This window comes from Bos mutus, chromosome 16 (assembly GCF_027580195.1).
Source record: "Bos mutus isolate GX-2022 chromosome 16, NWIPB_WYAK_1.1, whole genome shotgun sequence".
NCBI lineage: Eukaryota > Metazoa > Chordata > Mammalia > Artiodactyla > Bovidae > Bos > Bos mutus.
In genome coordinates this window covers 41302671-41317791 of record NC_091632.1, presented here as the reverse complement: position 1 = coordinate 41317791, position 15121 = coordinate 41302671, and the positions used below count along the sequence as shown (strand labels likewise).

Sequence of the window (15121 nt, the reverse complement as noted above, 5' to 3'; positions counted from 1 at the left end):
GTTTCCTTCCTTCTACCTGTAGCTTCCTCATTGTCAGTTTCCAAAATGGAAAAGTGCATTCAGCTTATTGGTGTTGCACTTTTCGCTCTATGTGTCACATATCACTTGACTGCTCCTGGCAGTCTTGGATACCACTTTGGCCATGGAGAGACCTTAGTGCTGAGAAAAACTTACCAATGCTGCCTTCATTGCTGACGAATGATAGCAGCTAGATAATTACATGTAAGAATCCTTATTTAGAAATCTAGACTCCATTTCTGGACAGTGACCCTGCCCCTCCTTTTCTGGCTCTTCCTACTCTGAGTGTTAATGTGATAAGTCATTAGGTGCCAAAAGTCTGGGGAAACTGCATCAGTCAACTGCAGAAGAACATGCTCGCACTGTCAAGATTACCTGGAGCTCATGCTTCCTGCTGTTAAACATACATTGGTTGTTGTTTAGTTGCTAAATCGTGTCCAACTCTTTTGCACCCCCATAAACTGTAGCCTGCTAGGCTCCTCTGTCTGTGGGATTTTCCAGGCAAGAATGCTGGAGTGGGTTGCCGTTTCCTTCTCCAGACAATCTTCCCAACCCAGGGATCAAATCTCCATCTCCTGCATTGGCAGGCAACTTTTTAACCACTGAGCCACCAGGGAAGCCCCCTCCACATACATAGAAGATATTTGTATAGTGTTCTGGGTAAACTGGAGATATTTTGGGAATGTCTGTATAGGACTTTGTGAAAAATTCATTACGTGTTTTCCCCCTCATTCTTTCATTGTCAAATATAGACATAATTTTCCTGATAACACACATATTTTGAGTCCAGTTAAACCTTTTCACATCAAGTATTTAAAAACAAAACGCTCTCATCCCCTGACCCCCATTTGACTCAGCACTTCTTTAGGACTCAAATTATGACACCAACTAAACATCATTGTATGAAAAGGCAAAAAGATAGGACATTGAAAGATGGACTCCACAGGTTGGTAGGTGCCCAGTATGCTACTGGAGATCAGTGGAGAAATAACTCCAGAAAGGAAATCAGTCTTGAATATTCATTGGAAGGACTGATGTTGAAGCTGAAACTCCCAATTCTTTGGCTACCTGATGCAAAGAGCTGACCCATTTGAAAAGACCCTGATGCTGGGAAAGATAGAAGGCGGGAGAAGGGGACAACAGAGGATGAGATGGTTGGATGGCATCACCGACTCTATGGGCATGAGTTTGAATAAACTCTGGGGGTTGGTGATGCACAGGGAGGCTGGTGTGCTGCAGTCTGTGGGGTTGCAAAGAGTCGGACATGACTGAGCAACTGAACTGAACTGAAACATCACTAGTGAGACTATTAAATACCATTTTTTTTTTTTTCTGGAATTGAACTTTTGTTTTGAATTCATATACTTATTTACTAAGAAAACTTCTTAAAACAACAACAACAACAAAAAACTTCTTAAAATCCATTAACGCTCCTTCATTAATTTGCAGGGTGAAAAGGGTCTCCCCGTTCCACCCCGCCCAAGTTCTTTGAAATGGGGTGGGAGTGGAGAAGGTGTTCCTGTCTTATATGTCCTCCTGAAGTAGAGACAGGCGAAACTGTAGCAGGCTGGATTTTATGAAATGCAGCATTTGGTAACATCATTAATATGTAATTTGTCTGTAGGCAACTGTTGCAGATGTAGAGAGCTTCTTTGTGAATTAAACAGTGTGTTGTTTTTACCTCAGGATTTCCAGAAGGTAGTCTGAGACAGTCTTTCCATCATCCTGTCACTGGCACTTCACCCGCAGTTCACGGGTATATTTGGTCTGTCTGTAATATCTTAACTTGTTTCTGAGTATTCTCTTGCTAGCTTGAGTGTTTCATCTCCTGTAGTTTGTTTCTACATCATGCGTTCTCATGGTTGTTGGTGTAGGGATTGCATATTGAAGACTCCCAGGTTTCAATCTCTAGCCCACAGCTTTTTGACCTCTCAACCTGAACCTGCATTTCTGCTTGGATATCGCTAGGCATCTCAAATGTTCCAAACAGAATTGCAGTTTTCCTTTTTCCTTATCGGTGAAGGAAGTTCTGCTCTTCGGCTACTCAGCCCAAATTGCGGCCTCCACTCTGCCTCTTCCCTTTGTCTCACATCGCATGCAGTGTAATAGCAGATTCCCAGGGCTCTTCTTGTACAACCTGCCCGCAGTCTGGCCTCTGCTTGCCCCTGCGCGACTGACACCTGGCCTGAACTCAGTTTCCTAACCCCGCAGCAGCCGGAGGGAGTCTGTTCAAATGTAACTCAGATCACTGCTTTTCTGTGCCAAAACCGTACAGAGGCTTTTCTTCTTTGTTGCCACTGTTTCAGCCGCTTTGGCCTTCTGATGCTGTTTGGATGTGCTGGCGTGCACATTTCAGGCCTCTGTACTTTTCTCTGTACTTGAAATGCCTTCCCCCAGATAACCATATTTCCTGCTGCCTTACTTCCTTTAGGTCAAATGACCCCTTATCATTGATTACCTTGAGTAAATCCACACCCTTCTGTTCCCTTTTGCCCAACTTTGTTTTTCTCCATAGCACTCACTCATTACCAGCTAATATACTGTGTATTTTCTGGTCTTGTGTGTTGTCTGCCCCTCCCCTACTGTACTGTAAGCCTCTGTGGTTAGAGATTATGTATGATCTGGTTGTGTGTGTGTCTGTAGCTCCTGTGGCAGTGCTTGGCCCCTAGTAGGTGCTTAATAAATATTTATTGAATGGAGGAATTCACAGTGACTTTGGACATTGGTGTTTCTTTGATGATCATTGTTACCACTACAGCATTTAAGTGTTATGGTCCAGTGTCCCCTCCCTCCCTGGTCACTACCTGGTCACTTGCTTGTTCTTGGCATCTTGAATTGAATAATTGAATAATTTAAGATGCCAAGAACCAGTGGCTCTTTTGCTTTTCTCTTTGAAAGACATCAGGTTAACAAAGATGGCAGGGTAATACATCTGTCAACCAAGAGCACATCATGCACAGTTAGAACAGCTCAGTCCAAGAAAATGGCACACTGACTTCTGGTTTAGATTTACACTTTTGGTCAGAGCTACTTTTCCTTTTCATCTGAGATTCAGATTTTAAGTGTTTTTAGAAGGACTGCTCTGGTGGGTTTTATAGTTTTATTTTTCCCCTGATATAATTTGTACCCATGGATTAGAAGTGTATTATGAATGCTTTTGGCTTTTCATATATGTGTGAAGTGTGATTGTATTAAGTATAAAATCCACCCTGTCATTTCCTTTCATCAGCCTCTGAGAGTTTATGTGCCATGGTTGCAAATTAACTGAATCTGGGGGCTCTGCAAACTGAAAGAAACCCTGTCCAACTTATCTGCTTTGGAACATGTTGTTCAGAGGTAGTAAGCCTGACCAAGCATTCCTGCATATTAAAGATTACTATGGTCCAAGGAAGGTTCTCTTTCATTCTCAGTGTTACATGAAATAAAACTTCTCCTTTGTGTTTAATTAACTCCTCTGCTGTTACAGCATTAAGAGGATGTTTTTCTCAATTGCAGAGGTGGAGCCAACCCATGTGAATTTTATAGCTAGGTGCATTTTTTTTTTAAGCTATAGCAAGGCCTGAGCTGTTTTTGTTTTTTTTTTTTTAAATAAGTTTGTAATGTTACTGTTTGTGTGTGTTTGTGTTTTAACAGCTGTAATGAAATATAATTCACATAGTTTACCCATTTAAAGTATACAATTTAATGGCTTTTCATATTTTCGCAGATACATGCAGGCATCACCATAATCAATTCTGGAACCCTTATATCATCCCCAAATGAAACTCATAACCATAGCAACGCCCACCCGCACCTCCAGGTCTGCTTTCTGTCCCCATGGATTTGTCTTCTCCGGACATTCCATTATGTGGGATCATACAGTGTGTGGTCTTCTGTGACTGGCACTTTTCACGTCACATAATGCTTCCCAGGCTTACCCATGTTGTAACATAGATCAGTATTTCATTTCTTGTTCTTGCTGGATAATGTTCTGTTTTATGGATATACCATATTTTACTTATCCATCTGCTTGACTTTTATGTTTCTCTTTTATCCATTTGGTTTTCTGTATGTGACCATGCTTTGAGAGAGAGTGTGCTAAGCCACTTCAGTCGTGTCCATCCAACTATAGGATACCGTGGACTCTAGCCTGCCAGGCTCCTCTGTCCACGGGATTCTCCAGGCAAGAATACTGGAGTGGGAAGCCATTTCCTTCACCAGGGAATTTTCCTGACCCAGGGATTGTCTCCTGCATTGACAGGCGGGCCTCTTTACCACTAGCGCCACCAGGGAAGTCCTTGAGAGAGTGAGTTCAGGAATTCTTTCATCTTTCCCATTAGGGGCTTGGCTTCATAGGCATTTGGTTCTTGGCATTGAGGGCACCAGTTTTTCTCAGTTAGTTGTGTGCTCTCAGAAGCATCCATTTGGCCCCAGGACCAGAGCAGGTCACCACTTGAGTAATAGTACTCTTTATAACCTTCAGGGCTTGCCAGGGAGCATCAAGATTTTCAGAATATTTACTTCTGTTTTCCTAATTCAGCTTCACACATCTGTGTAATTTCTATGTCAGGAAGTGTTTTGAGTTAGTCCAGTTTATTTCAGAAAATGAAGAACATGCCATATTATATGGTTTTCATAACAATGTTTGCTTATGAATTCCATATTGGTCAAGCATAATTCTGCATAAAGCAACACAGCTGCTTAACTCTTTGAAATCTCTGTGATGGACCAACAGTTTTATTCATTTAAAGCAGCAGTTCTCAACTGTGAACAACTTTGCGCCCCCACCCCCACCCCCCTCACCCATCCCAGAGGGTATGTGGCAGTATTTGGAGATATTCTTTGTTGTCCTAATTGGAGCAGTGGGTTGGGCTGCTAGAGTCTGTGTAAGTGGAGACCAGGGATAATGCACAGGACAGGAAACCCCCTGCCCTCCCTTCCCCCAATAATCTGGCTGAAAATGTTAATTGTGTCACCGTTGAGAGGCCATGGTTTAGAGTAAGCAGTGAGTATTCCTTAATTACTTAATAGAAGAGACACAACTGTAGGCAACATGTAAGGCAAAGCATGTCGTATGTAATTGGGAAAAGCTTCACTTTTTAACAGTATAGAAATCAATTGCTTGTGTGGATCAATTTGTGTGTTCTTTAAAGAAAGGGAGGGTTTTTAATTTTTTAAGAGGGATATGTGGGGGAAGCCACTTGGGTATCTCATCTTTGGGAATTGCTTATTGTTGCTTCAAATAAAAAGATTATGTGTTGTTTGTTATTTAATTGGGTTGTTGATCATAACCTGGAGTTTTGCTCTTCTGGGTACTTTCCCTACCTTTGCAGGTTGTATGTTTTGTTGTTATTGTGTCTTTTTGGATACTTGTCAGAGTTCACCAATCTTAGTTCTGTTTTTTCCCCATAGTCTTCTCAGAGAGTTGAAGAAGAGCTGCTCTAAGCATTACACCCACTTGTGATTAAGGCGTGTTCATTCTGGGCCTCCTTCTGTTTTGATACCACAAAGGCTGCTCTCTGGATTTGACTAATGCGTCCCATCTCGGTGATTTAGGTTCTCTTAATAAGATGTGTTCCAGGAATGAGTATTTCAACTCACTGAATATTTAAACAGATAGAGTTTAAATATTTACTACCCCCAAACATAGAGAATCTTTGGAGGTGCACATACAGCCGTTTGCTTGTAAATGGTTGAATTTGTTCGGGTGGGAGAACTTCACACTGGTTTATTTTCATGTGGGAGAACTGCTCTCAGGACCACATCTGTCTCAGGTAAAACCCTCTGACCTCTGCGTGGGCTTCCAGATCTGCTGACCTCCTGTTTCCCATGCATCTCTGTCAGTGATTCCCCAGCCTATTTTGAAGTGTTTTCTGCAGCAGCTTGCTGTTGATGAGTTCTTATCCAGGGAGTCAAGTATTAGAGTGACCTTTCCTTTCCAGAGCAAAAGTCAGTCCATTTTCATTCCCAGGCTGTTGGTATAAAAGGAACAGGAAAAAAACATTGATTTTCCTTTGAAAGCATTCACCTAGATGCCTCCTTCTTTCTGTGTGTTCTGCTGCCTGCGGCCCCACTGAGTGGGTAGATCACTCCGGTCTTGTATACTTGGACCGACCCGTTTTGTTCCTAAAGGAGAGAGTAAAAGCATTTATTGAGGCACCGTACATGTAGAAATGGCAAAGGCAGAAGTTCTTGAGGATCCTGGTTCCTAATTTAGGCTTTTGGAGGTAGTGGATTTGAAAGCAAACTTGTTGGAATGGCACAACAGCTCTTGATGGAAAGTATCTCCTGTTCCCCAAAATGTTATTTTCATCTTAAGAGTCTGCAGTAACAATGTGTGCTTAGCAACTGTATTGGCTTACTTGGCTTTTAAGGCCGTGTAATTGAAGGCAGTGTAGCCTTGTGGTTAAGAGGATGGGCTCTTAAGTCAACACTCTGGGTCTAACACAGAGCTGGGTGATTTGGGTCTCCTTGCTCAGCTTCTCAGTGCTTGTTTTTGCACAGGGAAAATGCACACAGCCACAGCATCTACTGAATAGAGCTACAGCTAGGGTGGTCATGTGACCTGCTTTTATGTTTTTCTTGCACAATTATTAATCTTTTTGCTTTCAGATATGTCCCAGTTTGGATATAAATTATATTCTCATTCTCATTATAGTGAAGATTAAGTGAATTAACATGTGTAAAATGCTCAGTGCATGTTAAGTGCTCAGTGAGTGTTAGCTGCTTTATTATTTTGGGAGCTCTATTATCTGCTTCCTTCTCCCTCTCTACATAAGCTTGCTCCTACTAGCGTTACCCTGTATCTGCCATCAAGGACAAGGATTCAGTCACTCTTTTTGCCAGACCTCTAATGTTTCCTCCTCCTTTTGGCTCCTTCTCATTCTGTTCATGGTTTATAAGCCAGCTCAAGCAGCCCCTCAGTTAATTACTCATGGAATACTTTGTTTCCCAAATAAAGGTCTCATCATAATGCCCTCTTAATTGCCCCAGCTTATGTGTCAGAGAGAGGGCAGAGAAAAGTAATTTATTACTTGCCTGTAAGTGCCAGGTGGTGAGTTAGGATCTGAGAGTACAACACAGGGCAAAAATAGTCAGGGTCAGCCCCTCATGGAACTTCTAGCTTAGAGATAGAGACAGATGTTAGCCAAATCACACAAACAAATGTGAAGTTACAGTGGTAGAAAGTGCTGCAAGGGGATTTAACCTAGTCCTCTTGGGCAAGAAAGAACATCCTGGGGAAGTTGCTATTGCGTTGGGACCTGAAGGAAGAGTTGGAGATACTAGACCAGGAGAGAAGAGCACCACAGACAGAAGGAAGAACTGGAGCTGTCTCAGTCCAGGTTGGTGGGTGTGTTCAAGGAACCGTGGGAGAGGCAGTGGGTCAGCACGGAGTGTAGGAAGTGGGTGGGGGTGAGGCCGGATAGAAAGATAAGGGCAGAAAGAAAGGATCCTGGCGAGGGTTTGTTTTCTGTTGTTGCTGCTGCTGGGCTTTTCTCTGGTTGTGGTGAGCAGGGGCTGCTCTTTGTTGCAGTGTGTGGACTTCTCATCTTGTTGCGGAGCATGGGCTAGTTGCCGTGCAGCGTGTGGGATCTTAGTTCCCAGACCAGGGATTGAACCCATGTCCCCTGCATTGGGTTTTGAGTTTCTAGTTAACAGTCCCAGATTTGGGTTTTAGTTACTGGAAGTGACAAGTCACTGAGTATTTTAAGGTGAGGATTGACTAGTCACATTAGCCTTTTGAAAGCAGAGACCTGGCTTCAGTGTAAAAAGAGAATTGTGAGGGTTCAGAGGAGTGGATTTCAAGAGGAGCCAGTTTGAAGTGGCACAGGAAGGGTACACTAGTAGCTTTTTGACTAAGGTTGAGGTGTTGGGGTTGCTCCCAAGTAGATGCATTTGAGAGAAATTTATAAGGTGACAGTGTCATGCTTTGTTGATGATGGAGGTAAGGCTTTGGTGTCCAGCTTGCCTAACAGGATGGGCAGGGGCACCAGTCATAAGACAGGCCATGTGGGGCCAGAGCCTGCCTTGGTTTTGATATGTTGAGGGACCTTTGAGACATCCCAGAGGAGACTTCAGGTGGGCAGTTTTCAGACATCTGCCTCTGCAGGAGAAGTTTGGTAGGCATGTTCATTTGTGGATTGCCTGTGTGGATGTGGTACCTGAGGGCTGATGGACACAATGAGATGGACTGGGATAAAGTAGAGGATGAGAAAATAGGACTCTGTGCAGTGCCTAGAGAAACTGCTCCATGAATCGTAGGTCCAGTCCTAGAGGTGGAGGAACAATGAAATAGACTCTAGGAGATGACTGTGCCAGGAATGCCCAAAGAAAAGAACCTTTGCAGAAGGAGGTGGGGTGATTAACCCTGTCAGAGGATGCCTGGTGGTCACGTGATGAGAGGGACAAAAGCTCTAGTGGATTTGATGTAGAAAGGAGGCTGCGTCAACAGGAGTTGTTCCAGTGACTATTATGGTGTAGTCACAGTCCTTGTCAGTCAGTGGAGAGGGATGCAGGTTAACAGCAGGTGCCAATGGTCGGTCAGTGAGTGCCGTTTTACAGGCAGGATGGGAAACAGTGAGGGGTGGACTTTGGGTGGGTCTGGGAGCTTCCTGGAGTTGGGCAGCAGGAATGCCAGAGGCTCTAAGAGTTGAGCAGAGATTAGGCCAACAGAGGGGAAGGGTCAGCTGGAGCATTCGAGAAGGGTGAGGTGGGCTGGAGAGGAGAAGGGGCGTCAGGAAAGGAAGGCCTCTGTGCTCTTTGAAAAGGAATGGTGGGCACTTAGCTGTTCATTATGTGGTGAATTGTATGGTGTGTGAATTATAGCTCAATAAAACTATTTTTTAAAAAGAACTAGTGGAAGGTCAGATGCTTGGCTGGCTGCACTGGAGGATGAATTGGAAGGAAGGCAAAAACAAAATTTTGTAGTCACAGAGACCAGTTAGAAGGCAGTTGTAGTAATCTGTGTGAAAGATGGTGATGGCTTGAAATAGGCACTTTCTGCGTCAGTTGGAGCAGTGGATGAATTACAGAGTTATTCAGGAGGCGATTGGTAGACCCCGAGAGCTGAAAAAACGCCTAGCGCATGGTTGGTTGGGTATTTGACAAATGTTAGCATTTCTTGCTGTGGCTGAATGAGGAAGAATTAATTGAATTCACTAACTGCATTTGGTGTGAGGGTCAAGTGTCTTCCTGAATCTGGCTTGAACCGCTGAAATGAGTAGAACCTAGGGATCGGGCACCCAGGTGGGATGAGCAAGTTTTCAGTGCTAAATGGGTTTCACATGATCCAAGAAGAGATATTTTAGAATTTTTTACTTCACTTGTGCTCAGTTTTATGTGATTTATTTATTAATCATGTAACAGAATCCCCCCTCCTCCCTTGTAGGAAATAAATTCTTGAGGGTAAGGGTGATGTTTGGCTATGTTTATATGTTGCATAGTATGATACATGATTGGGTATTATCTGCTGTAGTCGAGAATAAGTCATGACTGACCTAGGTATGTATTATTGATAATTTACATTTGTAAAGCATTTTGCAATCTCTGAAGTGTATTTGCTGTGTGTGCATATACTTAATTTTCACAACAGCTCTGTGAATAGCTAGTTATTATTCCTTGTTGTTTTTTTTAGTCGCTAAGTCATCTCTGACTCTCTTGTGGTCCCATGGACTGTAGTCCGCCAGGCTCCTCTGTCCATGGGATTTCCCAGGCAAGAATACTGGAGGGGGTTGCCATTTCCTTCTCCAGGGGATCTTCCTGACTCAGGTCTCCTGCACTGCAGGCAGATTCTTTACCATTGTGGGAAGCCCAGTTATTATCCCAGCCCTACAGCAGGGAAACTGACTCAGAGAGAGTGATTTCCCCAAGGCACTAGCCCTGGCAGTGCCAAAGCATGAACCTTTGCTTCTCAGTCCACTATGCTTGCAATTCTACCAAGGGGCCAAACCTCCTGGGACCACTGAAATAGTGACAAGAAATGGTTTCCTTAAATGAGATTTGGGCCCTGAGCATGATTGAAATTTGAGTACTTTATCCAGATTGCTTCTGGTAAGTAGTGTAAGGTGTTTGTATGTGGTTGGTGGCTTTATTTTGAAGAGGCAAACGATGTTTGTGTAGAGGTTTATATAAGTAACCTGAAACAATGCAGAATAGTTCTGTATCATTGACTGTCGAATGAATGCCTTTAACACTGATTAGATTACAGTGGAACTAAGCCAGCCTACCAAATTTTATCAGTTAAGATAAAATCCAGTGCAGTCTGATGAATCTGGAAACTAGTGAGAGGACTATACATTTATTTTTATTAAAAATCAGTCCTCTTTCTCATGTCACTCCAAACCCTCTGGCTTCCTAAGTTTTGAATGTACCTGAATCACTCCAGCCTCTGGACATTTGCAGTTGCTTCCTCTCTACTGCAGTGGTCTCCGTGTCTCTTCTGTACTCTTGGGACAAAGCTGCCTCCCTGACCACTGTTTAAAATTACAGTCCTCTTATACTCCCTTGTTCCCATTGGACTCCCTACATAAGCTCTTTTAGTGTAATAGATATATCTATATATTTGTATATATGTTTATACCTTTCTCCACTTCCTGGAACATCAGGTCCGCAGGCCAGGGATGTTTGTATGGGGTTCTCTGCTGTTTTCCCCACACGTGGGCATGTAACTAGCGCACTGGGCATTCAGCACACTAGCATCGTGGGTATTCAGTTGACATTTGTTCAGTGAAGAAGATTGTTTTGAATCTGAAATGTTTTTTAGATTAGAGTTCTCCTTTTGTTAATTTTAAACTGTCTTTTCCTGTATTTCCTGTTGAATTGGGTTGAGTAGTGGATCGACTTGATATTTTCAAAATTTTCTTCTTTCTTACTAGGGAAGAGTACCTTCTGTCTGGGTGGGAGAGATTAAAATGAGTGTGTTTCCTAAACGTGTCTGTGCTAATTATCAGCAAGGATATATGTAGGAAAAGTTGGCCCCTGTGAAGATACAGATTGTAACCTGAGCAGTAGGTTGCCATCAGGTCAGGTGGGTTCACCTTGGCGAGGGCTGCTTCAGACTCCACTACAGATGCTCTCTTCTTAGTTCCCCTTCTGTAGCCTGAAAAGTGGGGTGATGACTCTTGTTTGGTTCACATGACTGAGTAGTAGACAGAATCCAGTGAGAGCATGGCAGGGACCTGCTTTGTGAACCCCTTGCTGTTATACAAAGACACTATAGTGTTACCTACCGAGGAGAACATTTCCAGTGTCCTGAGGTGACAGCTACCTTTCTCAGCGCCACTGGATCCCTTACCTCAAATGTTGCATTGTATGTTGGTCGTTTTATAATGAAGCTCAGAAAAATGATGATTATTGTGGTAAATGCAGAGGGAAAAAAAAATCCCCACTGTGCTATATTTCAGGGACAAATGTGAACAGAAGTTGAATTGACTTTAGCTTTGGATTATCAGTATTCTTAGTTATCTGAAAGTTGGACACACACACACAGAGGGTTTCATTTTATGGATGGTTTATCTACTGATCATTGATTTTTTCTTGCTAACTCTCGGTAGAAACAACTCAAAGTTTTTTGTAAGTAGAAGTACACTATATGATTTTGTAGGGAGTAATGTTGAATGTACAATTTGGACTTACTACTTTTTTTCTGTTTAAGTGCTGAAATAATATTTTTGCACTGTTTTCTGGAGCAGTTATCTTGTTAACCCTGGGGAAATTATGTTTTCTTGAACTTCTCTGAAGTATGTCTGTCCTGAACTGAATCTGAGAGTCTTTTGGCCTAAGCTCCTTGTTCTTTTTAGACTCCCAGGAGACCTTGGTATGTTTTCAATGTCAAAGAGGAATGTTTTAACAACCACGTTAGCTGATGGTTTTCTTTCTTTCATGATTGGCTTGTTCGGGCTCTAAACTTAGGCCCAATGGAGAAAGTAATATGTCTCTTTGTGTATTTTCAATTGCTAACACTAGTGGCCTCCAGGGACTTGGGGGTTTATTACTGTCTGCTTAGCAGATGATTCATTGAAGCAGAACTTTTGCAGGCAGTAGAATAATTTTTCATTTTCTGGAAATATGTTTAGAAAATTGAAATCCTATCTGAGAGTGCATTTCCTCTATAGAAGGAAGCAATTTAGGTTTGTGCTTCATACTGTCACACTTCTGACTTTGCTTATAGACTGTTGGCATTATTGCTCCTTCATAGGTCTCTCTCCCAAAGCTTGTTGTTAACTTTTTTTTTTTCCCTGAATGCCTAAGGATATTTGAAGTGCTAGTGGGAATGTCTCTACTGGTATCGAGTTTGACCTAAGAGGTTTGGAGAGAGTACGTGATAATGTTTACGGCTTTGGCGTGACCAAAGAGAATTTTCTCTGTGTTTGAGGCATGTAATTACAAACTGACTTGGTGGTTGTTGTCCGAGTAAAGAGGACCAGTCTTTTGTTTGTTTGCATGTATTGTTCCTATCTGGCCTGAGTAGCACAAGAAACAGGTGGTTCTCCTGTTGACCAGTTATCTCCTCTTTCTGCATGAGAGCATCAAGGATTGCGACCATGGGCTCTTCCCTTGTGGTATCTTTACTTCTGAACACCTGGCAAATAGACAGTGTTTGGTACAAACTTGAACAAGTGAGATGAGATACTGGGGAAGATGATAAAAGAGTGCAAAAGAAAAATTACTGGTTATTATGACTGTTCCAAGACTGACTTTTAAATAAAATTAAAAATTTTTAATTTTTTAATAAGATTGGAGTTTGGGGTTCACTCTTCTCATTACATTACTGTTCAGACTTTCCTTTTGGGCTTTAGTTTTAGACGTTTAGGGAGACTATCGGAGAAGGCAATGGCACCCCACTCCAGTACTCTTGCCTGGAAAATCCCATGGACGGAGGAGCCTGGTAGGCTGCAGTCCATGGGGTCGCGAATAGTCGGATACGACTGAGCAACTTCACTTTCACTTTTCACTTTCATGCATTGGAGAAGGAAATGGCAACGCACTCCGGTGTTCTTGCCTGGAGAATCCCAGGGACAGGGGCGCCTGGTGGGCTGCCATCTGTGAGGTCGCACAGAGTCGACATGACTGAAGCGACTTAGCAGCAGACTTAGCAGCAGGGAGACTATTAATAGTGGATATTTGGAAGAATGTATAAACCACCTAATAATCTCTAAAGATGAAAGGTTGTTTTGGGAACCTGTTTGTTTTGTGAAGACAGAGATAATATATCTTTGAGAAACCAGTTTTCTTGGAAAATAACTAGAATAGTAGACTTAGAACATGTAAAAAATGGTAATCGAAGGCACAGGGATCTTGCTTTGAGGTTGTTATTTTTGAGTCAACTCTTATGTTTATTCTTGAGAGAAGCTTTGGAAATTTAGAAAAGTGACCAGAAAGAGTCTTCAGAAGACAGTGCACTGTGAGACATCCTAAGACATTTTCCAAGGCTCTCCAGATTACATACTTTTTTTTTCAGGTGGAAATAATTTTTACTATAGGTTCTTTCCCTTTTAAATTAATATTGTGGTTCATAAAACTCCTTTTTTATTTTTTTTGTTGTTCAGTTGCTAGGTTGTGTCCGACTCTTTGTGACCCCATGGACTGCAGCACACCAGGCTTCCCCATCCTTCACTATCTCCCAAAGTTTATTCAAGTTCATGTCCTTTGAGTCGGTGATGGTGTCTAACCATCTCATCCTTTGCCCATGCCGCCTTCTTTTGCCTTCGATCTTCAGTCTTTTCCAGTGAGCTGGTTCTTCCCATCAGGTAGCCAAAGTATTGGAGCTTCAGCATCAGTTCTTCCTGAATAATCAGAGTTGATTTCCTTTGGGATTGACTGGTTTGATCTCCTTGAAGTCCAAGGAACTCTCAAGAGTCTTCTCCAGCACCACAGTGATTGTGCCCCTTATATGTTGTTTACTGGGATACACTTTACTTTTTCATTTTAAAAGGAAAAAACAGTTTGTATACAGAAAGCATCATTTGCCCTTATGCATTCAGATATTGTTCATTATTAGTGTGATAGAAAGTCCCAAACAATTCGCTAGCTGAGGCCAGCAACTGTTTATGTTTAAATTTTGTGTCATTGTCCTAACTTTTTTCCTGTGGCAAGTAAGAAGTTTTCAGTGCTAAAGCATGAGTAAGGAAGAGAATCATTGAACAAAATATTATTTTAGGAAGGAAATATGGGAAAATGTTACAGGAAAACCAATTCTACTCTCTCTTTTTTTCTCCTAGCATTTTTGAAACGTTGGGGTTGTTGGAGTGGTTGGATTTTCCCTGGAATTGAGTGAGAAATTCAGAAGACTGAAGCCCAGGCTTACTGTCTACCTTTCACGGAGGCCCAGCCGTGAGAGGACAGAAGAAGGCACGTGGCGAATCATGACAGCTGACAAAGACAAAGACAAAGACAAAGAGAAGGACCGGGACCGAGATCGGGACCGGGAGAGAGAGAAGCGAGACAAAGTGCGTGAGAGTGAGAACTCGAGGCCCCGCAGGAGCTGTACCTTGGAAGGAGGAGCCAAAAATTACGCCGAGAGTGATCACAGCGAAGACGAGGACAATGACAACAACAGTGCCACCACGGAGGAGTCCACGAAGAAGAACAAAAAGAAGCCCCCGAAAAAAAAATCTCGTTACGAAAGGACAGATACCGGCGAGATAACATCATACATCACGGAGGACGATGTCGTCTATAGACCAGGAGGTGAGGTGCCTTTGGGTCTTTACGGTGTCTGTGGTTGAGAAACCTGGTGTCAGCCTGTGGATGCAGGTGGACATGAAACCCAGAAGAATGGGTAGTGGTTTGGGGCAGGAAAACTCCAGGTAGTCAATAGCTCCAGGCTTCAGTCAGCTGGTGTGCTGGCCCTTCCCTGTGCCCACCTCTGGGCCTGCCCGTGAGGCTCTCCTTCTGTCCATGTCTTCTGCTGCTCATTCTCACACTTCACTGTCTGCCCAGAACTTTGCCTCTTTTCACGTCCTCCTTTTCCTTTTGTCTTCAGCACAGATTAGACTGTGGTGAGGCCCTGCAGAGTGGAGTACACGGTGGGACAAGTAAGCCTTCAAGTTCAGGGTTACGGGTCATTTTACATTGGCTACAGGAGTGACCAGAAGCTAGACAGGGGTTTTTAGTGGGCTTCAGA

General features: G+C 42.9%; 1 protein-coding gene across 3 annotated transcripts in view; it reads left to right on the top strand.

The window, feature by feature from the left end:
- The window catches only part of RERE (arginine-glutamic acid dipeptide repeats), a 416446-nt gene that overhangs the window by 141595 nt on the left and 259730 nt on the right, over positions 1-15121 (top strand). For all 3 annotated transcript variants that reach the window (XM_070385173.1, XM_070385171.1, XM_070385172.1), the window contains exon 2: positions 14217-14685. In XM_070385173.1, the coding sequence (XP_070241274.1) occupies positions 14361-14685 (325 nt within the window). In that variant the 5' untranslated portion in view covers positions 14217-14360. The remainder of the gene's footprint in view (positions 1-14216; positions 14686-15121) is intronic.